General features: G+C 47.9%; 2 protein-coding genes and 1 non-coding gene across 4 annotated transcripts in view; 1 reads left to right on the top strand and 2 right to left on the bottom strand.

The window, feature by feature from the left end:
• Positions 1–615, bottom strand: part of CUNH19orf66 (chromosome unknown C19orf66 homolog) — a 4,523-nt gene extending 3,908 nt beyond the window's left edge. The window contains exons 1-2 of one of the 2 annotated variants that reach the window (XM_015597931.2): positions 467–615; positions 1–10 (exon numbers count right to left, since the gene is read on the bottom strand). In XM_015597931.2, coding sequence (XP_015453417.1) covers positions 1–10; positions 467–487 — 31 coding nt within the window. In that variant the 5' untranslated portion in view covers positions 488–615. The remainder of the gene's footprint in view (positions 11–466) is intronic. The other variant, XM_015597929.2, reaches the window with a different exon arrangement.
• A 7,614-nt stretch (positions 616–8,229) lies between these two features.
• On the top strand, positions 8,230–8,348 carry LOC112471670. The gene has a single exon (XR_003043372.1). It is a non-coding gene; the product is annotated as a 5S ribosomal RNA (ribosomal RNA).
• A 5,028-nt stretch (positions 8,349–13,376) lies between these two features.
• LOC102883532 (complement C3) overlaps positions 13,377–22,956 on the bottom strand; it is a 25,768-nt gene continuing 16,188 nt past the window's right edge. The window contains exons 27-41 of the mRNA XM_015598116.2: positions 22,657–22,752; positions 22,343–22,496; positions 21,330–21,502; positions 20,975–21,133; positions 19,332–19,391; positions 18,318–18,408; positions 16,961–17,006; positions 15,874–15,961; positions 15,485–15,571; positions 15,280–15,385; positions 14,759–14,848; positions 14,337–14,423; positions 14,161–14,250; positions 13,917–14,052; positions 13,377–13,509 (exon numbers count right to left, since the gene is read on the bottom strand). Of these exons, the coding sequence (XP_015453602.2) occupies positions 13,377–13,509; positions 13,917–14,052; positions 14,161–14,250; positions 14,337–14,423; positions 14,759–14,848; positions 15,280–15,385; positions 15,485–15,571; positions 15,874–15,961; positions 16,961–17,006; positions 18,318–18,408; positions 19,332–19,391; positions 20,975–21,133; positions 21,330–21,502; positions 22,343–22,496; positions 22,657–22,752 (1,596 nt within the window). The remainder of the gene's footprint in view (positions 13,510–13,916; positions 14,053–14,160; positions 14,251–14,336; positions 14,424–14,758; positions 14,849–15,279; positions 15,386–15,484; positions 15,572–15,873; positions 15,962–16,960; positions 17,007–18,317; positions 18,409–19,331; positions 19,392–20,974; positions 21,134–21,329; positions 21,503–22,342; positions 22,497–22,656; positions 22,753–22,956) is intronic.

A 22,956-nucleotide genomic window follows, 5' to 3' on the forward strand; every position in this document is an offset into this window, starting at 1 on the left:
TCTTCTCCAGCTGAGGTGGGGACAGGGGGACTCCGATGGGGGAAGAACAATTGTCCCTCCCCCATTTCTAGGCATCCTTCTCCCGGCCTGAACTTGACCCTTGGTTTTGGCCTTCGCACCCCCACCCCATCCCTCCAGGGCATTTCCCGGAAAAAGCCAAAGTCCCCACGGTTACTGGGGGAGGGTGCGGACTGGGGAAAGCGTCCCAGGCTTGGGAGGAGGTCGGCCAGGTAACCCCTGGCCTCTGACCCTTGACCCTGCTGCCCCCGCTTTTCGTCGAGGAGGCCGCATCTCGTCTGGGGGGAGATGGCGGTCACTCTATTTTCTGAGGTGGGGACGAGAGCCAGCCCGGGGGAAGGTGTGGGCTTCGGATGGAGTACCCAGAAACTGCGAAACCCTCTCCGCGGCCCTGGCCCCTCCCTGGCATCTCTTGCTGGCCCCCAGCCCTGCTGCAGCCATCTCCTACCTCCACACCTTCCTGCGACATGGTGACGACCACGCAGTTCCCCGCGAGGGTCCGCACTGCGCGCTCGGCGCCCCCCTACCTGGGCGCGCCACGAGGTCCAGCAGCGCGCAGGGCAGGGGGCGGGGCTCCGGGCAGGCTCCGCCCTTCCTTCCTGGCCTTCTCTTTCGCTTTCGGTGTTGGGGGGGCGCGCTGGCTCCGCCCTGGCTCCGCCTCTGCTCTTGCGCCTCCAACCCAGGAGGGCGCCCGGGGTCTGCACCCTGCGGCTGAACGCGCAGACCTCGGGCAGGGGAGGCGGCGCGGCCTCTGCAGTCGGTCACATGTCCCCACGCTGCGCGGGGTCCGCGTCTTCACGTCTCTCGTGGGGGTGGGGCGCATCGGAAGGCCGCAGCGAATCTCCCACCCACTCGTGCGGCCCTCGACCCACAGCTCGCGCTCCCCCAGTTCCTCGCCCTCTCCCCTCACCCGGGGATCAGGTGTTAATGGGGGACCTGGACCCCTTTCTCTCTCTGAATCTCTTTCCCAGCCAGGTCCCCTCTCTGAACCTCAGTTTACCCCTCTATAAAATGGGGGTGATAATAGTGACTACATCCTGAATCTCTGTGTGTGTGCGTGCCCGCGCACGCCAGGATTCTAGACCCTGGGTAGAACGCTTAGTAGCACTTGGCATGCAAACTAGTAGGCAAACTAGTCACTGGGCCAGCTACTCTGTGCAGGTCCAAAGGGACAGGCAGTGGGGAGATGGGGGAGGTGCTTGTTAAAAAAACAGGTTCCTGGTCCCAGCAGTCCAGCAGAATCTGAATGTCCGCGGTTCCGGTGAATCTGCATTGTAAATCCAAAGACTGAGAACCCCGTGGTCCAGGACGATTCCAACCTCCCTAGCACAGGGGTCTGGAGGAGCCCTTAGGAGGGGCTCTGGCCCAGTTTGGAGGCTTCAGGGATGGCTTCTTGGAGGACGGGATGGCTCGTATAGAGTCCTTGAAGTTTGAGGTTTTAGCTAGGTGAAGAATAGAGTGGGGGAAAGAAGCGGCTTGTGTAAAGACCCCAGAATCAGGAAAGGCCCTGGCGCTTTAGGTCAGGGCTTCTCAGACTCCTTATTGCTGACCTTTTGGGCTGGAGAGTTTTTTTGCCGTGAGGCTTGTTCTGTGCGTTGTAGAATGTTTAGCAGCATCCCTGGCCTCCACCCACTAGATGCCAGTGGCACCCCCTCCTCCAGTCCTGACAACTGAAGATGTCTCCAGACATTGCAAGATGTCCTCTGGGGGGAAGAATTGCATTAGGATAAGTGACTCTAAAATTTTTTTTCCAACTGTGTACCCCTATCAGTAAAAATGTTGCAGCTCCACACCTGGATGGATATTTATTTATAAATGATACACAAATATAGTTATACCAAATAGATTCTGTAGATTATTTTATAATGCATTTATTACATAAAGATATTCTTTAGCAAACAAAAAACTGGAGATAAAAAAATGTGTTCTAATGTTTTCTGCTTGAATCCTAAAGCTTTGTTTGTAGGTCTGGAGACTACTCTATTAGCAAATGTAAACAGTTCATGGTCTTTGTGGCTGAATGGTGGAATTTCAGGCAGGCATGGGGTCTGTAGGCTGCACAGAGGACCTAGGATTTTATCCTGAGGGAAGTGGAGAGGCAGGGAGGGTCTTTCCCATTGGAGTTGCCAATTACTACTTACCCAATGGAGGGGGAGGTCACAGCTATGTCCTCCCCTGGCCAGGGTGGGCACCAAGTGGGCAGAAAACATGTGGGAGACCAATCCAGTTATGATAAAAATCAAGACTGTTAGATTCTCATGACACCATATTGAGTACTTACTCTGTGCCAAGCACTGTGCCAGACACTGCGGATGGAGCATAGAACAAAGCAAAGACCCTGTCCTCATAAGGTGTCATTCTAGTGGAGGAGATAGACAAGAAACAAACATATAATTGGACAGGAAATAAGCACTAGGGCGAAACGTGAACTGAGATGTGGGGACGGGGGACGAGGAATCAGGGAAGGCAGCGGGAAGTAACATCTCAGGGGATACCTGAAGGAGGTGGAGGAAGAGAGTTCCAGGCAGAATGAACAGCAAGTGCAAAGGTCCTGAGGCGGGAGCAAAGGACTGTTATTAGCAGCTGTAATATTTCTCTATTGCTGCGTAACAAATCATCCCTAGACTTATTATTTCATATACTTTCTGTGGGTCAGGAATCCAGGAGAAGCTTCACTGGGCTTTTCTGGTCGGGGTCTCTGGCTGTAGTCATCTGAAGGTCTGATGGGCTGGAGGATCTGCCTCCAGGGTGGCTCACTCACATGGCTGGCAGGTGGATGCTGGTTGTTGGTGGAATTCCTCAATCCTCCCTACTTGAGATGCTTGAGTATACTCCCAATGGGGCAGCTGGCCTCTCTAGAGTGAGCCAAGAAAAGGAAAGTCATGTGGAAGTTGTATCTTTTTATGACTTAGCCTTGGAAGTCACATTGCATCACTCCTGCTGCCACCTTCTGTACTTTGCAATGGAGTCACCAGATGCAGCCTATGATCAGCAACAAGAGAATAAAGACCCTGCCCTCTTCTCTCCTTCTACCCTCCCATCACCTACTAGAGCCTCTCACTGGCTGCACCAGAAGGCAAGGAGGGCAAGGGAGCCAGTCATACTGTCGTCCTCTTGGGACACAGAGCTAGGGGAGAAGGGCGAGAGTCCATTGGGAAGGACAAATGGAACATCTAACTGAAGTATTATTGAATGTTATCATTGTACATGAACAGAAAAACGAACATTTCTAGCAGTCACATGGGGGTGCTGGCTACCCACCAACATTTGTGGCCATCTGGGCCTGGACAGATGTGACTTGTTTATGCAGTGGTGTGAGCATTACTGCATCCTTTGTCTTTATCAAATGGTGTGGAAAAGGAGAAAATGGACATGCTGATAACAGTGATAAGATGTGTAGTCTCTGACACTTTAGTATAATTGAGTCAAAGATGAGTCCATTTGATTCATCTATTCATTAATTTGACAGACATGTGTCAGGTGCCTCCTGTGGGGCAGGCATTTTGCCCTTCTGGAGTCATGGTCTTAATGGGAAAGAGAAACATGAAGCAGATGATATTGCAAGTAATTATATTTATGGTATATACCACAAAAGAAATGGAGAAGTCCATGAGAAAGGATTACAAAGGGAACCTGACCTGGGTAGGGTGGTCAGGGAGGGCTTCATGGAGGAGGTGCCTCTTGAGCTGAATCCTAACACTTTCTAAAAATTGTGCCAAGTGTTTTAAACTATGTATCTCATTTGATCCTTATAGCAAGTCTATGAAGCAGGTTCATTTCTTTTTTTTTTTTTCTGATTTCATGAATCTGCTCAAGGGACGAATAGGAGTTACTTAAGTAAGGAAGTGCAGGACAGAGGGAGTGTCATGTGCAAAGGCCCTGAGGTGGAAAGGGGCTTGGTCTATTGAAGGAAGCTGAAGGTCAGTGTGGCTGGAGCTTAGTGAGAAGGGTGGGGGAGTGGCGGGAGGTGAAGCTCGTGCCAAAAGCAGCAAATCTTGACCTTTAGCTGGACTCTTTGAGGCTTAAGCTAGTGATCGTATGTTTAACTTTGGAGGAATTGGATACGAGTGGAGCATGTGTGTGCTTTTCACCATCCAGTCAATTTCCCTCTCAGTTTAACCAAATGAAGAACTTCGAGAATTCCCAGAGTTGGAGGTTTGGGGAAATGGGAAATCTTTAAACTGTTGGAGAGGGCGTCTCTTGGTAGAACCTTCGGAGAGGGCAACTTGGCAAAAGTAAAGTACTAACCATGCTGAATTAACCATTTCTTTCATTTTCTGTATTCTGATGCTTTGACATGTAGGGCCTTGCCGACCTTGGGGGCACTGCCCCTCCCTGGGCATACACAAACACTTTGTGGGCATTTGTGCATGTGGAACCCTTCCCCACCTGTACTTTCCACATTAGTATTTCTCTAACAATTGGAAAAAAAAAATTGGCATCGCTTTCATAATCAGAACCAAAATATATATAGTAAGATAAATCCAATTATTTTTTCAATTAATGTGCATGAAATCCTGGAAATATATCTTTGACAACGGCACCTAACTGGTGAGAAGTAATCTGGGATTTCATAATTTGCGTAATCTTCAGTGAATAGAATGTCCTTTACAACACAATAATCTGTTGTTTGAGTTTTGCGAAATCAGCTTCAAACGCATTTCCAGGAATGCATATGTGAAGAAGTTAAATAACATGTCTGAGGCTCTGCTCAGATGAAGTCGATGAGGGGGGAAATCTCAGTGGCTTTGAATACACTGAGTGTATATCCAAGGCTCGCTGGGCACCATGATCTCTGGGTTCAGGGCTATCAAGTCACCCCTTAGCCTTCTGTCTTAGGTGTCACTGTCCCTTTTTCAGATGCAGACTCTGAGTTTCAGAGTGATTAAGCAAATCATGCAGGACACCCGGCTTTTAAGTGACGTAGCCTGAACTTGAACACAGGCCAGCTGACCTCAACGCTCCTTTAAGCCGTAATTGAAGACAAGAAGTATAGAGGTCAAGGGGTGCACTTTGGAACGAGACAGTCTGGGTTTGAGTCAATTGCTAGCTCTTTGACAATTTCTTAATCTTTCTGGGTCTCAGTTTCGCCATCTCTGAAATGGGAGTAGAGTTGTTGTGAGGGTTCCATGAGTTGATATTGATGAACCATTCAGACCTGCACTGTCTGACAAGGTAACCACTGGCATTTGAGCCCTTGAAATGAAGCAGGTCATAATTCAGATGTGCTGCCAGTGTCATGCTTGATTTGGGAGACTTAAGTAAGATAACGCATCTGTGACTTTTTATACTGGTTACATGTCGAAGTGATAATATTTTAAATATATTGGGCTAAATAAAATTCTGTAATTAATTTCACTGGTTCCTTTTTACATTTTAACATGACTACTAGAAGATTTAATATTACATAAGTGGTTTGCTTTATATTTTTAGGGGAACTTGCTGAATTAGAGGATACCACGGAAAGAGCGACCCTCCAAAAAGCACGTGGCTGTTTTTATTACCACACCACCGTGGTTTACATTGCTTTCGCTCAGGCGTGGCCTGTGGGAAACAGTCCTCTGCTCAAGCCCTGGGCCTGGGGGCTCCGTAAATGTCTGCTGTCTCAGCTCCTGGCAGCAGAAACATCCATAGTTAATCATTGACCCTACATTCCAGAAAGCTCTCTGAGAAAGTATCGGAAAAGTGCCTGAGGTGCCCGCACCAGACCCTTAGCTCTGGGAGCTGGGATGGCCAGGCGATTTCATCTCTTTATATTTTAATTTTGAAAATTCGAATTTGTGGCTAACTCCTCATCCTAAACCAGGACCCTCTTCTCTTTTTCTTTTCTGATTGTAAAAGTAAATTATGCTTATTCTGAAAAAAAGAAAAAAAGAAAGTTCAGCATTAAGAAATGTTTGATTTAGAAAGAGGAAGTCTGTGTACCAGGAAAGGAAAACCTTATGTTGTAGTTTTGCCTGGGGCCATTGGGGTGGCCATAAATGTGGAGGAAAAGGGACATGCAAGCAAGTGGTGGACAGCTCTAGTCGCTGAGGTGGGGCAGAGGGTGGAGTCCTCGGGGGAAGAGCACCACATTTTCTTTCCTATCTGTCTGCCTTTTGGGAAATTCTTTTGCTAGAATGTCTTTATGCATCCTTAAATAATAAATAAATAAATAAATAAATAAATAAAATTAAAGATAATAGAAGGGGCATAACTTCTCATTGTCCTTGCCCCTGAGATAAGCCCAATTCAATCTGATGCATATTCTTCCAATCTGATGCATTTTCCTTTGAACTACTTGCTTTTCTATCTGACAATATGTTCAAAGAAAAACAATAGCTTTAAAATATGTCCAGATTTCCAAACAAACAAATCTGGAATCAAAAGAGGAACTCAGTTACTGGGCACTCCATTGTGTCAGGGAGATACACACCCTTTAAGTGCCTCTGTCTTCTCATTTATAAAGCAGAAAGATACCAGCTGCCATCTGACGGAGTTGCTGGGAGGAGAAAAGACATTAACGTGTGTGAAGTGCTTAGACTGGAGCCTGCACGTAATAGGTGCTCAAAAAATGTTTGTTTTGACTCTCGTTACAGGACTTGGGTTCAGATGAAAGTCCAGGATGCCTCTCTGCCATTTACGACCCTGAGCCCGTGACTGAACCTACTGAAGCACTTTGCTCATCCATAAAACGGGGTCATAGTACTTGTACCTACTGTAGGATTACATGAGAGAAGGAGACACACAAGAGATACCCACTCTGCCTTAAAGGGGTCCCAGGGGCATCAATAAGAATCACAATGCTCCGTATGGACGTCCTGGTTGGGGGAGGAGGGAGTATCTGAGCAGTACTCTAGAAGGAGGTGGCATGTGAGATGCGGTAATCTATAGGTATGCAGTTGGAGTGGGAGAAGGAGGAAGAGCTGAACTAAGAGTTCTCAAACTTTCCAGAGCATCAGGCCCTCACTGGGGGCTTGTTAAAAGACAACTTTCCAGTGCCTGCCCCAGACCTATTGCAGATGCTGAGGCAGTGAGAAGCCGCTTGCTCCCACATGACATGGGGTCTTATCTATTCAATAAGTGCCAGGCATTGATATTATGCAAAATTTCTCGAGGCCAAGAAACCAAAGAAAGAGGCTAATGATTCCATCATTTCATCGAGTGTTTATTAAGGAAACTTACATACGAGGAGCATCTTGGCTGGCGGTAAGATGACATGGAAATCCTCCGCCCCATGCAGCAGATGCTAACGGGTTATGTAGGACAGGGCAGGGTGGATGGGGGCTGCTGGGACGTGACCCGCCCCAGATAAGGGGAAACACAAGAGGAAAATGCCTTACATACTTGCCCAGGCAGGGCTAGGGCCTGTTCCAGGAACCAGCATGTCAGACAGTCTCTGAGAGAATTTACAGGAAGTGATCTCTGTTCTGGCCCAGATCTAACTGGATCTAGCAAGGAAGCTTTGGCAGCGGTCAGGTCATGGAACAGTGTCTCCTCCACAATCTCTCTGGGAGTGAGGAAAACAGACAAAAATCCCTTCCCTCAAAGAGCTGACAATCTATTGGAGGAGAGAGTAATGGGAAGATTTATTGATAGTGGCTGCCGATATGATCGAACAGTCAAGATCTGGGGTGAGACAGTCCTGGGTTCAAATCCTCCCTCTTCCAACAACTCACTATTCTGTGACCGGTGTAACTTTGCCATGCTTGAGTAAGGCAGAGAAACTGGGTCTCCTGTGAGAGTGGAGACTAAGACAGTTTCACTGAGAGATCTCTAACAACACAGAGATGCTGGACAGGACCCAGGTGGTGGCAGACTCTGATGGCCACTGTATTAGTTATCCACTGCTCTGTAACAAGTTATCCCAAAATTTAATGGCCAAAAACAGCAAACCTTTGTTTCCTCTTGGTTCGTGTGGACCAGGAATCCACGTACAGTTTAGCTAAGTGCCTCTGCATTTCTCATGAGGTGGCAATCACGGTGTCAGCTGGGACTGCCATCGTCTCAAGCCTTGATAGATATGGTGGAATTTAGGTCTACCATTTTATTATTTATTTTCTGCTCATCTCCTTTGCTTTTTATTCTTCTCTTTCAAGTGAAATTTAGAACTTTGTTTAGTCCCCTCTCTCCTCCCCTCTTTATGTGGGGATTGTCACGTGTATTATAACTATAATGTCTCATCAGTCATTGTTTTACTTTTTGCTTTCGGCCATCAAATATTTCAAAGAAGTCTATGGTCATGCTGCCCTGAACGTGCCCGATCCCATCTGATCTCAGAAACTAAGCAGGGTCAGGCCTGGTTAGTACTCGGATGGGAGACCACCTCGGAATACCAGGTGCTGTAGGCATTAAAAAATTTATTTTAAAGAACTTAAGAGGAGAGAAATAGTCTATTATATTTACCTGGAGATTGACCATTTCTGTAGGTCTTTGTTCCTAAAGTTTTAACCTTTTTTGGGGGGAGCGGAGGTATTATTTTCCTTCTGTTCGAAGAACTTCCTTTAACCATTTTTTAGATCAGATTTGCTGGCAACCAGTTGTCTTAGTTATTCTTTGTTTGAGAATGTCCTTCTTTCACCTTCATTTCTGAAGGACATTTTCACGGCATATAGAATTTCAGGTTGACAGTTCTTTTCTTTAAGCACTGGAAAAATATTGTTCCACTGCCTCCATCCTCATGTTTTCTGATGAGAAATCTGCAGTCATCGAAACAGTTGTTTCTCTGTACACAATGGGTTACCCTCTCTGGCTGCTTTCTGGAGTTTTTCTGTCTTTAGTTTTCAGCAGTTTGATTACGATGTGTCTGGGCGTGGATTTCTTCAAGTTTATTCTGCTTGGGGTTTGCTGAGCTTCTGGAATCTGTAGGCTTGTGTCTTTTGCCATTTGGGGGAGTTTTCAGCCATTATTTCTTCAAATTTTTTTTTCTGCATTACATCTTTTTCTCCTGTCTTTCTGGGACTCTCTGATGATAAGAATATTGGACCTTTTAGTCCCACAGCTCTGTTGTTGAGATTGGGTAATTTCTATTGCTCTATCTTCAAGTTCATTGACTCTTTCCTCTACTACCTCCATTCTATTATTTAGCCCATCCTGTGTACACCACTTTTCACAGCAGCATTATTTACAATAGCCAAAATGTGGAAGACTCATATGTCTATCGACAGATGAAGGGATAAACAAAATGTGGTATATAAATACAATGGAATAATATTCAGCCATTTAAAGGAATAAGGAACTGACACAAGCTATAACTTTGATAAATCTTAAATATATTATACAAAGTGAAAGAAGCCAGACATAAAAGGTCACATAATACATCATTCCTTTTATATGATATATCTAGAATAGGCAAATCTATAGAGACAGGAAGCAGATTAGTGGTCACAAGGAGATGAGAGGTAGGGGTAAGTGGGGAGTGATTACTTAATAGGTACAGTGTGTTTTTCTGGGGTGATAAAAAGGTTTTTAAACCAAAGAGAGGTGGTAATTGCACAATATTGTAAATATACTAAGTGCCACTGAATTGTACCCTTTAAAATGGTTAATTGTTTTATGTGAATTTCACCTTATTAAAAACTTCAATCTATGGTGGATAGAAATATGAACTGCCAAAAGTATTAGAATCTAATTTAGGAATATATGCGAAAGTTTAAATTTACTCAGTAGGAGCCAGCTGAAAGAGTTCTCAGTGCCCAAATTGGAATGATTTCAGCAACAAAAATTATTGTGTTATAACCCAAAGTATTAAGTAAGTGTCCATGCATCCTTACTGATATAAATAAAGAATTAAATTAATTAATAAATAGGGGAGAAGAGACTAATCTCTCATGCAGGAGAATTTTAAATAATTGATAGTCCACCCTGAAGGAAGAGGAACATAGCTCCCCACCCTTAAAATGGACTGCACTGAGAAACTCTTTTCTAAAGAGCACGTTATAGAAAAGGGAGCGGGACTAGTAACTTCTCAGCAGAGAAACCCGACAAACACTACTTCAGTCAGCTGACCAAGGTCAACATCGGTTGTCATAAATCATGTTGATCGTATACAACCTGGGTATGATATGATGAAAATGACACTTTACTTCTGTGATATTCCTCCCCCAAACTCATAACCTTATAAGTCTAATCATGAAAAGAGGTCAGATAAATCCCAGTAAAGGGTCATCCTACGATATTCCTGAACAGCGTTTCTCAAAACTGTCAAGGACATCAAAAACAAAGAGAAGTCTGAGAAATTGTCACAGCCAAGAGGAACCTAAGGAGACAGGACAACTAAATGTAATATGGTATTCTGGATGAAATCTTGGGAAAAGGACATTAGGTGAAAACTAAAGAAATCAAAACTGTGGACTTCAGGTAATAATAATGTATCAATATTGGCTTACTAATTATAACAAATGTATTATACTAATGTAAGATGTTAACAATAGGGAAAATTTGCAGGGGTATATGAGAACTCTATACTATCGTCTCAATTTTTTCGGTAAATCTAAAACTTATATGAAAATAAAGTATTTAAAAGGTGTACCCACCCTTTGCCATTGAGGGACATCTGTATAGGGTGGTGAGTGCATGGACTCTGGAGCCAGATTGCTTGGGTTCAAATCCAAGCTGTCACTTACTATCCGTGATTGGCAGCCTCCAAGATAGCTTCCTGATAGTCATGCCCGTGAAGTCTTTGCCCACAGTGGACAGTGCTGGCTTGCGTGACCAACAGAGTGCTGTGGAAATGGTGGGTGATTTCTGATGCTAGGTTGTCAAAGACACTTTGGCTTCCTTCTTGCTCGTTCTCTCGGATCACTTGCTCTGGGAAAAGCCAGCTGCCATGTTACAAGGACATTCAAGTGGCACTGTGCAGAGATTCGCATGGACAGGAACTGAGTCCTCCCCCTGACAACCACCACCAACTTGCCAGCCATGTGAGTGAGCCACCTCGGAAGTGGTTCTTCCTTCAGCCCTAGTCAAGTCTTCAGATGACAGCAGTTCCAGCTGACGTCTTGATTGTCACCTTATGAAAGGCCCCTGAGCCCAAACTGTGCAGCAAAGCTGCTCCCTGTGGATTCCTAACCCACAGAAACTGTGAACGATAATAAATATTTATTACTTTAAGCCTCTAAGTTTTAGGGTAATTTGTTTTATAGCAATATAAACTAATGCATTAACTAAGAGATAGGCACATTTTATCCCTAAAGGGCCAGATAATAAATATTTTAGGCTTTTCAGGTCACATACAGTCTTTGCTGCACATTCTTTTTTTTTTTTTAATCTTTAAAAAAATGTATAAACATTCTTAGCTTGAGGGCTGTACGAAAACAGGTTATGAGTCTCCCTCCCTCCCCTGCTCCCTCCCTTGCTCCCTTCCTCCCTCTTTCCTTCCTTCCTTCCTTCTTCCCTCTATCCCTCTCTTTCCTTTTATTTACCTCTCCTTTTTCAAATCCCGTCTCCCTTCCTTCTCTCTCTGTCATTCTTTTATTTATCGAGTCATTCATTCAGCAAAAGGAGCACTTACTATGTGCCAGGCCCTGAGTGAGCTGCTGCGATTATGTCTGTGACTAAGGCAGACAGCCTCCTTGCTCTCCCGGGGCTCCCGGTCCAGCGGGGGAGACCGACAGCAAAGGTGTATGTCAAGGATCTAGCATATCAGTATGCACTGTGGCATTTACTCTGAAGGAAACAAGCAGGTTGCAGGGAGAAATAACTTCCGAGGAAGGGTCCAAGTTCATCTAGCCAGGATGGCTGAAGGAGGCCTTTCTGAGCAGAGATTTGAAGGACGAGGAGAAAGCAGTCATGGGGAAAGTGTTCCGGGCAGAAAGAATAGGTGTGCAAAGGACCAGAGGCAAGGAAGAGCTTGGAGTTTCTGGGGACCGTGGAGGAGGCCGTTGTGGCTGGAGTGGAGAGTGAGGGGACATGGGGCCAGGGAGGTGATGGGGCCACAGTGCAGGGCTTTGAGTGCTGTAGTCAGAGCAATGGGAGCCTGGGAGGGTTTTGAGCAGGGGCTGCTGTGACCTGATTTTCTTCTCAGACTGTTGTATGCATTCTAGCAATTCCACTCCTTCCCCATGGCCTTTTGTCTGGCTCATTACTACTAAGGCTAGTGAATATTTATTGGACCCTCACTATGTGCTGGTCACTCACAACTCTCTGAGGGAAGTTGTGTTAGAGATGAGGAAACCAAAGTACAGAGAGGTGAGTAGCCAGGCTAAAGTCATACAGCCAGGAAGAGGTGGAGGCAGAATTTGAACTCAGGCAACTTCTGCCATGCTATCCTGTGGCCCCGCAGGGTATCCAGCCTTCTCCTCTGGTCTCCTGCCATCAACCCAGCTTCTGCTCATCACCCAGCCAGGCCTTCCACCTCAGGGCTGGTCAGTTCCTCTCCTGCTCAAACACCTTCCATGGCTTCCCATTGCCTTTGATAATGAACAAGCCTGGTATTCAGAGCCCACCTTTATGAAGTCAGTCCACCTGGCAGCCTTCCCAGCTCCATCTTTTCCTTCCTCCCTCTCACCTCCAGTCCCTTCTTCACACCTCAATTTCAAGCCATCTGGATGCCTTGCAGTCCCTCTGGTGTTCCTGGGAGGGGGTGTCCCTGGACCCACACGGGCTGCTGCCTTGGCTCGGCAGGTCCCCCACACCTACCCCAGCCCACGTTGATAAAACTCATTCATTCTCCCCTGCCCCTTGTCTTGCCTTCCCTGTCAAAGCTTCCATCAGGGCCAGGTGCAGGGTGGGTACCAAATTCATTCATCAATTTATTTATTCACAATTATTTTTTGAGCACCTACTGTATACTAGTCCCTGCTGTAGGAACTGGGAATACCGCAGTGAGCAAGACAGACATGGCATTGGTCTTAAGGAGCTGACATCATGGGGCAGGGAAAATGTTTGATTAATCAATCAAACCAATAGATAGCGTATGCAATATATGTGTAAGTGTTATTGAAGGAATAAAGCAGAGTAAAGGGAGAGAGACTGACAGGAGAGGGCCTATTTTAGGTATGTTATTAAAGCAAGTATTTTTGAGGAGGTGACATTTAAACACCTCCTCCGAATAAGAAGAGGGTTCAAGCCATGCCGATGCCTGGAGGAAGGGCATACCTGGTAGAGGGCACAGTGAGGGAAAAGGCCCTGAGGTGGGAGTCAACCTGGGTGTCAAAAGGACACAAAGGAGGCCAGTGTGACTGGAATGGAGGAGGAAGAGAGGGAGGCGGCAAGTGCAGGCAATGCGGGGGCAGGCTGTGCAGAGCCCGGGCGAACGCTGGAACAGGAACAAACATCCACAGCCCGGCTGTGACGTTCCATGCTCTTCGTTTGGGGATAAGCCCAGTGGCCGGGGACTGCTTGGAAATAACCCCAAGAATGACAGAGGTCTCAGGGTCTCAGGACTTGCAGCCATGGGTGCTCAGGTATTCTGAAAATCCCTCCAGCTGGCCTCGCAATTCCTTCTTTCCCATGTCCCCATCCGCCGGCCAATGCATGAGGAACGTCTCCTTGCCCAAGACATAGGTGTACCTGTGGGGAAAAGATGGCGAGGAGGGTGAGGAGAGCCTGCTCCCCAGAGGCGTGGGGACCCCCTGCCCTGGCCCTCTGTCCTGCTTGGCAGCCTCTACAGAGCCTCAGCCTATAGTGTCCACTCCAAAGAGCCATTTTGGGTCCCATCTGGGAACTATAAAAGGCTCGCCTTCCTCGGACTCTTTACTGCCCTATGTTGGAGAACCGGATCTACATCTACAATGTCCACGTGAATATGATCCCTGAAGTGGCGCAGAGCCGTAGCCTGCATCTCCATACAGAGCAGCCTTGAAACCCAAGAATCTCGCTGACAGATGCAGTAGAGATTTTGACACTAAGGACTGGGCTGGGGTAGGCAAGGGGGCCCAGGCCCGAGTCCCCAGGGACAGCAGGAGGCTCCCACGCACTCAGATTGGACTTTCCACAGGTCCGATATCTGGCCCATGATGAGGTACGTCTCCTGCTCTTGCAGGTCCAGGGAGTTATGGCAGGTGGCGTGAGAGACGAATTTCTTCATGGTGAGCGGCGTGACAGAGTCGGTGCCTGGAGGAGAGGAGGCCCAGAGTATGAGCATACACAGGCCTGGTCTTCTCCCACGTTGGGCCCCCCAGCGGAGGGCCCCCAGCGCCTCCTCTGCCGCCTGGGACATACCGCTCTTGATGACGACTTGGAGCTGCATGTGGTAGTAGATGTAGGGGCTGGAAGCAGAGGCTTCCACGGTCTCCAGCCTGGCCTTGTACACTGGGAAAGGGGAGGCCAGAGGGCTCTCTATTGGCGCCTGGCCTGCCGGCGGCCTCCCTTCTGCCTCCCGCCACACCGACACTCACCGAAGTCCATGCCCGACTCGCAGGCTACGGCCTGGAGCTCCTCCTGCTTCAGCTGGTTGCTGCCCTTCTTCGGGGTGGGGCACAATTCTGGAGGGTGAGGGCGGCAGCTGCTCTGGCTGCACTGGGGGAGGGGGCTTCCTCCTGTCGGACCCCCACCCAGCCCCAGATCCCTGGGGCTGGAGTCCCTCTCTAGAGAGGGATGCCAGCATGAACTTGGGAGAAGCGGTTTTTGGCAGCGCCTGATGTACGTGTGTCAGTCCCTGTCTGTGGGTCTCCTTTCCTCTGTTTCTTTTTGTCTCTATCTTCCTATCTCGCTGTTTCTCTTTCTGCCTACACGCAGCCCAGACGGCACTCAGGAGGGGTCATATGGCTCCTGGACCTCCAGCCTGGCAGCCCCAGCCCTCGTGTGCCGGTGACCTCACCCTCCGCACATCTGCAGACGTCTTTGTGGCAGATCTTCCGCAGGTCAGATCGCTCTGCGGGCAGGTTGTAGAAGGAGCTGCACCTCCGGGCTGCGAGAGGAGGCGTGTGCCTGGGTTTGGCTTGGGACAGCGTTCTTGGGGGCCGGGTGCCCCCAGGCTCGGTCCTCAGCACTTTGGGCCCCCACAGGCCACGCCCCACAGATCCTGCCCACCTGGCCCTGCCCAGACACTCTTAATAGGCCCCTCCCCTTCGAAGACCACGCCCCTTCTTGCCCACACCCTTTCTCAGCTCCGCCCAACCTTTTCCAGGCCCATCCCCACCACTTTGCCTACCCAGAAGGTCCACGCCCCCTGTTACCACACCCCTTTAGGTTTTTTCCAGCACCCTCTTGCTCCCCCACTCCCAGCCCCCTCTCAGCCACGCCCTATTTCTCCTTCCCTGCCTCGCCCTCCTGGCCCTGTCCTTAGCAGATCTCTTCCCCTCGCGTGTTACCCTTCCACCCTCAAGGGCCCCTGCTCACAAGGCTCATAGTAGTCATATATCGTGACCTGGGCGGCCTGCAGGAACTCCGCCTGCAGCATCTTGTGGACCCGGAAGCCCAGTACCGTGTCTTCCTTGTGGGAGAGCTGAGAGAGAGAGAGTCCTGTCTGAGTTGATCAGGGCCACTGGGTTCTCTGCCCACTGTGCAACCCACAGGCTTCTAGTGGACACTCGGCCTTCCTGACCTTCTCCAGGTAGAGGACCACAGTGCTGTCACTGGAACTCGTCTTGGTCTCGTATTGAAAAGCGTACATCTCCACCTCGCTTGTGAGCTGCGGCACAGGGTGAGGGCTGCGGGTCAGCAGAGACCCCCCCCAAGGCCCACAACTCTAGGAGATCCAACCAGTGTGAAGTAACTCTCAGAACTCCCAGCCCTTGTCCAGTGTTGGGGAAACTGAGGCACAATCAGGGCAAGGATTTGGCTAAGGTCCAGCAGGGAGATGACCAGAAGTGACCATGGCTACTGACCATCGGGCACTGACAAAGGGTAGATGCTTGTGCCCAAACTGGGAGTATGGAATGTTGCCAGGGCACCTCACCTTGTTCAGCAGCGGGCAGGTGGGTCCTACTTTACCTGTTTGAGGTCATCCTGGTTAGGGTAGAAGCCAGTGAGCAGGGAAATCTCCATGATGGTCATTGTGGCGTCTCGGTCACCCTGGAATCTGGGAATCTCACAGCTCCAGTCTCTCTCCCATGCCTCTCCCCCCACGCTCCCGCTGCAATCACTTTTTGCCTGGAGGAGTGCGGTAGCCTCCTCCTGGGTCTCCCATCACTCCTCTGCCCCCAACAGAATACAGCTTTAACAAATAGGAATCTGATAGGTCACCTCCTGGCATTTTCCAAATGCCTTGTCTCTCACCCTTCCACTCGACCTCTTCCCACATCAGCCTCCATTTGAGTGCTCTTAAGTATCAGTCTCTTTCCTGCCACGGGACCTTTGCACATGCTCTTCTCTCAGCCTGGAATACTCCTCCCTTTTTACCCCAAAACATCCTTTAATCTCAGCCGATGCATCACTCCCTCTGGTAAGCCATTTCCGGTCCACACACCATGTCATTCTCTAATTTGCCCTCCTGTAGCCTCACGGACCTCTCTCTTGCCACATTTAATTACAGTTGTCACTTTACATTGATTCTGGGTGATTATTTGGTTATTGTCTGTCTTCCCCGATAAGCTGTGAACTCTATCAGGTAGGAAGGGGCTGCCTTGCTCACAGCTGTGCCACCAGCTCCTAGAACAGAGCCTGACACCCAGCAGGCACTTAATACATGTTTTTATCTGGAGCCAATCTGGGAGATGGCATTGAGAGACAGAACAGGACTGGATTAGGGGCTGCGGTGTCTGGAGATTACGAGGATGGGGGAGAGCCACAGGGCTTGGAGCCAGTCTGGGTACCTGTTTGTCATGGTAGGGCCCGTCATCATGGGACATAGCAGGATGGGGTCAGAATGGTAGACAAGCATGAGAGGGCAGGGTAGCCAGCAGAATGGGGGACAGGCAGGAGAGGGTAGAATGGGAGGTAGGATGAGGGGCCAGGCATAGAGAGGAAGGCTGAGCTGGTTCTGACCCTTCATTCAGTGCACAGGCAGAGCTGCTAAGGAGTTTGGATAGCAGGAAGTGAGGCCTTCCTTCTGCCCAGCCCCAAATCCTGGTATCCTGACCTTGTTTCCATCCGGAGTTGGAAGGTCTCTTCCCCCTTTTTATTGTCTGCAGAGAGAAGGCAGGAGTTTAGAGGCTTGGTAATATAGCCTCTGGAGCTAGTTTCCTGGGTTCAAATCTTGACTGTGCTGTGTGACTTTGGGCAAGTTGCTTAATCTCTCTGTGCTTTGGTTGCCTAATATGTAAATAGGGATCATAATATTCTCAACCCAGCAGGATTGTTGTAATGAGTAAGTGAGTTAATACAAGGTAAGCACTTAACATAGCACCTGATCAGTGCTTTATGCCTGTCAGTTACTATCATCATCATCATCATCATCATCATCATCATCATCATCCATTAAGAAATGGGGCCAGAACCAAAGCCTTGGTAACTTGTAGTTCCTAAAGGTCCTGGGACTGGTGAGGCTTGTTTCCCTTCCCCCCACAGGGAGCTCCTAATGGCATTATCCTCTCTCCTCCTTCTTGGTCCCCCAGACCGCGAACTCTAGAATTCTATTTCTCACCATGTCTAGCCTTCATTCTGGTCCAGCCTCCATCATCTCCTGTTGGACCAGTGCAGTTGCCTCCTCCTTGGTCTCCCTGCTCCTGCCCTTGCCCTCTACAGTCTGTTTCCCTTACGCCCATCAGAGAAAGCCTGTGCGAACCCGTGCTAGGTCACATCCCTCCTTTGCTCAGAACTCTCTGTGGCTCCCATTTCACTCCGAGCAAAACTGAGGTCCTCACTATGGCCCTCAAGTCGCTGCACCGTCTGCTTCCATCTCCTCTCAACTCTTTATCCTACAACTCTACCCTTGTTTCTCTGTGGCCAAACTGATCTCCTTGCTGTTCCAGGTGAGCTCATTCTTGCCTCAGGGCCTTTGTACCTGCTGTTCTACCTGCCTGGAATGCTTTTCCCTCAGATCCTTCATAGCTCACTTTCTCACTTTTTTCATATTTCAGCCTAAATGCCACCTCCTCAGAGAACTTCCCCTAGACCTCCTCCAAGTCTGTATTAATTTTTTCCTACTTTATTTTGTATGGTGCTTATCATCATCTGCTATTATGCTACATATTTATTTTTTATAATGTAGATTCATTTGTGTTATAAATAAATAAATAACAGTAAGGTGTAATATATTATTATTGTATTATTGCTTATGACTTGTCTCTCTCTACTAGAATGTGAGCTCTAGTAGAAGAGGGGATATTTTTCTTGTTTATGTCTATGTTCTCAGGGCCAGGAAACAGGGCATGACACATAGTACATGCTCAATAAATATTTGTTGAATGGCTGACTAAAGCAATAAATGTGCTTATTGAACCATAGCTAAAACAAAAGAATAAAAAAGGATTGGGCATTTCTGGGTTCAAGCTCACCTTCCGGGGCACTGTGGAGAGTAGCATTCAGGTGATACATGTTGCAGATGCCCTCCCAGGACTCTGTGGGCCTGTGGTATATGGTCAGGATCTGCCAAGGCAGGGAAAGTGTCAGAGAGGGCAGGGTAGCCAGCAGAATGGCTACCTTTACTCCTTGGTCCAGTCCTTGCCTGTCCAAGTTTCTGCCTCTGTGGGGAATTCACAGCAAAGTCTGCTCCCCTCAATCCTTGAGTGCAGTAGCCAGAAAACCCTATAAAGTCTAGACTAGCTCTATGTAATAAACCTTCTACAATGATAGCAATGGTCTCGATCTCCTCTGACCATGCAGTAGCCACTAGCCACATGTGGCTATTGAGCATTAGAAATGTGGCTAGTGCCACTGAGGAACTGAATTTTAAATTTTATTTAGTTTCAATAAATTTAAATTTAACCGAGGCTCAAGGAGGACTGTGATATGTCCAAGGTCACAAAACAATGGCGGGAATTCAACCATGACTCCATTGCTGGAACCATGAGAACAGGATGCTTTACATTCGGTGAAGAAGAGGGCTGTTCTCCTGGGCCACAGGGCATGGGGCTGGAAGATGTAATGGAGCCGCTGGTTCAGATATTGGGGGAAGATTGGAATTAGCCTCTGGGGATTGGAAGGCACCCTGGAGGGAGAATATTCCTTTGGGGAGACAAGGAAGGAGACACCCTTCAGGGACTGGGCATGGGAGGGGCAGAGGGATCCAATAACCTCTGGCTTCTACCTTCTCTGTCTCTTGACTCATCAAGTGAAAACCTTTCTGCATCTCTATTTTTCCACCTGTTGCATGGGGTCCATATTTTTACCAATTTCCCAGGGTTTTTTTTTTTTTAAAAGTGTCTTTAGTTTGATTCATAACATATAGTAGTGCCCTAAATGGAAACTAAATGTTTTGCTGATTTCAATCTTGTCTTGGAGTCTAGACTTGCCTCTATGGGGACCCTGGGATCCAGCTAAGGATCTCAAGGATGGGACACCCAACCTACCGAGATGGTGCCTCTTCCACTGCCACTGGCTTTGATCTCTAGGTCGTCTTGAGCAGAAAACTAAAGGTAAGGGAAAGGAGAATTTGAAGGCGGAGGAAGCACCAAAACATGCTCAAGTGCAAGTGGGTGGGGAGGCAATATGGTTTTACTTTTTTTCTTGATAGAATATGTGCAGTGTCTGCTCTATCACAAATCAACTACAGCTGCTGACTCAGGCTATACATCTCTCCAATCTGTCCACTCTGCAGTGTTTCCAAAGTTCCCTGTGCTTGGAGCCCCCACAAGACCCTTCCCCTGGGCATCTCTATATCTACCCTCATTCCCCTCTTGTATTGTTCCTTCATGAGCCAGAGCCAAATTTTACAAATTCACATTCAATCACATCACCCTTGCTTAACCCTCATTGCTATACTTGGAACACTCCTGCCTCAGGGCATTTGCACCTGCTGCTTCCTCTGCCTAGATACCCACAAGCCTCGCTCTTTTCTTTCATTAACGTCTTTGCTCAAATGTCATATTCTTGGTGAGACTTTCCCTGTCCATCCTATCTAAAATTGCAACTCTTCGATGTTCCCACTCTCCTTCCTGCTTAATTTTTTTTCCCATAGCACTTGCCACCACTTAACACACTACATGTTCTACTCATTTGCATCTCTTTACTGTCTGTCTTCTCGCCAAAATATAAAATTCTACAAGGACAGGGGATTTTTTTCTCTCTTGTTCATGGCCATAGTCTCAGCACCTAGGACAGTGCCTGGCACACAGTAAGTGCTCAATAAAGATGCATCGAGTGATTGGAGGTAAAGATTACCTCCCCTGTGGAGTAAGGTCATGGAGATTACCTTACTCTCCATACCCAGGTTATTTTCCTCTTTATTCACTTATTTCTTTCCCCCGTGTTCAGAAAGCCTAATATAGAATGTATTTGTTGTCTTACTTTCTTTTAAAAAATTTAAAAGATTTTTATTAAAATAAATCTAACATACAATATTACATTAGTTTCAGGCGTACCTCATAGTTATTCGACATTTAAATACCTAAAAAGGTGATTACTATGATAAGTCCAGCAACCACCTGACGCCGTTCAATGCTATCGCTACATTATTGACTATATTCCTTATGCTGTACATTACATCCCCATGACTTGTTTTGTACCTGAAAATTTGAACCTCTTATATTCCTTCATGTTTTCCCCTTTTAAAAAGTTTCAATTACAGTTGACATTCAATATTATTTCATATTAGTTTCACATGTACAGCAGAGTTGTTAGACATTTATATAATTTACAAAACGACCCCTCTGACTAGTCTAGTACTCACCTGGCACTATACATAGTTATTATGTTATTGACTAGATTCTCTATGTTTTACTTTACATCCCCATGTATTGTTTTACTTTCTTTCTAGATTGTAAGCTCCATGAGGGCAGGAGACACAGACCTTTCATAATGTGTCCCCAATACCCAGGAGAATGATTGGCACACAGTAGGTGCTCAGGAAATGTTTGTGAAACTAATGAATCAATACATTGAAAGTATAGCCACTAGTGTGAGATAATCTTGGAGAAGGAGATTAGCAGGACTCTTGGCCTCATCCCCAATGTCACCTCTTTGTAGATTTTCCGTCTGCTCCTCAGTGCCTTACCTTTGCTGACCGCTGATGGTAAGCGTTTTTCGGATTGATGAGCCACTCTACGTTCAACTCTCTCTTCGGGGCGCTGACCTGGACGTGTAGATCCTGGACACCCTCTAAGGGGACAGCTTCGCGGAAGCGGGTGAGGGCCTCGATGGCCACCGCCGTGGTCTGGGTGTTGGGATGGGGACCTCGGATCAGCACCACAGACAGCGCCCCAGGACCCCACCGGGGCGGCGTGTCAGCACCACGGACAGATTCTTCCGGTGGGCCGTCCGCAGCAGCACCTCGGCTAGCTCCCCTCTCCACCTCCCCCCGCCCCACTCCGCGCCCGCAAACAGGCTCCATTTTCCAAGGCCCGGGTCACCTGGGTGGACTTGAAGCCTCCTCCCAGCTCTCGCTTCTGCAGTAGCCACTTGGCGATGGCGTGTGTCTCATTATATCGACCCAGCTCCAGCTTCTGCATCAGCGCGTAGGCCGTGGCCTCAATGGTGTACAGCGAGTGCTTGTCTTTGGTGTTTACTGGCCAGTGGTTTTTGTCTAGAAGATGCATGCCCACCTTGTCACTCAGACCTAAACCTGCCCTCTCCTTGTGTCATCTGACCCAATTTTTCTCATCTGCTACTTTATTGAGCACTTATGTGAAACTCTTTGAGCGTGCAGATGGATATTGTATTTTCAGAACCACTCTAAGAGACAGACTATTTCGAATGGGAAAGCTAAGTCTCAAAGAAGCTCCTTCAGGTCCCTCTAGTCTCACTGAAAGCTAGTTCTCCTGACTCCACTTCTCTTTACTTGGGGAATGGAGAGGATGGGATGAGGCCTCTTGGAGATGAGACAGGGCGGGCCATGAGAGGCAGATGCCTCTCAGTTACCCACGTTTAATGACCTTATTCCCATCCTTGACCACACCGAGCACTTTCCCACTTCAAGGCATTTGCACACACCACTCTCTTGGCTTGGAATGTCTTTGGCCTTTCACAGAGGTGGGCCTTCTCATCTTTCATTTCAACTGAGGGGTCCCCTTTTCACAGAGGCTATCCTGGCCCTTTGATCCATACTCCTCTCCCCTTGTCATCTCTATCACTGACTTTATATGTTTCATCTCAGCACTTATCTCAATTTGTAATTCTCTATTGATTTGTTTGTCTTCTGCCTGCCTCCCCCAGGGACGGTGGAAGCTTTGAGGGCAGGGACCATATCAGTCTTGTTCACCTTGGTTTCTCAGGGTCTGAGCTCAGGATTGGCACACCGTAAGTGCTCAGTAAATGCCGAGTGATGAGTCATGTATTACTGGATTTGAGATCGCGCAACCTCCCTCCCCTCGCCCCCATGACTGTGGTTAACACAGAGTTGCTTAAGTAGTGGCCCCACACTCACTGTGGCTGGCAAAGCTGTCCAGGCGGTCATTGGCCCGAGGGCTCTTGGTGAGGGCCAGAGCATAGGAGACTATGGCTACGGCAAATGTTGTCTGAATGTCAGAGAGGCGTCTCTCCAGGAAGCCACGGGCATTCTCCATGCTGTCAATCAAACTCTGGAGAGTCAGAGAGAGGCGGTTAGAGGGAAATGATCAGAGCAAAGGGGTCTGGGGGTTAGAAGAGAGGGCTACACTGAGAGGGACACAAGGGTGGGGGAGATCCCTGGGTGCAGGGATAATGCACCCCGCAGATCCTGCCCTCCTCTTTGGGTTTTACCGGTATCTCCTGGCTGCATAACTCCTTCCCCTCGTTCAGAGAGATCAGAACAAGAGCTGTGAGGGATTCGTCTGCCTCGGAGCCTTGATAGCCACCCTGTGGATGTAGAGCCAGACCAATGATCTCCTTAACATTTTGGAGACAACTTCCCCAACCTCTTCTTCCTGACCTTGAAAAGCTCCCAAGTGCTCAGTTCTGGGCTGAATGACATTGAAGCAGGATGAAGAGAGAGAGAGAGAGGAGGCACCATCATGAGATTTGCCTCATGATGTGGGGTCTGATTTACTAACAAGAGCTAAC

This window comes from Pteropus alecto, unplaced genomic scaffold, assembly GCF_000325575.1.
Source record: "Pteropus alecto unplaced genomic scaffold, ASM32557v1 scaffold761, whole genome shotgun sequence".
NCBI classification, from domain to species: Eukaryota; Metazoa; Chordata; class Mammalia; order Chiroptera; family Pteropodidae; genus Pteropus; species Pteropus alecto.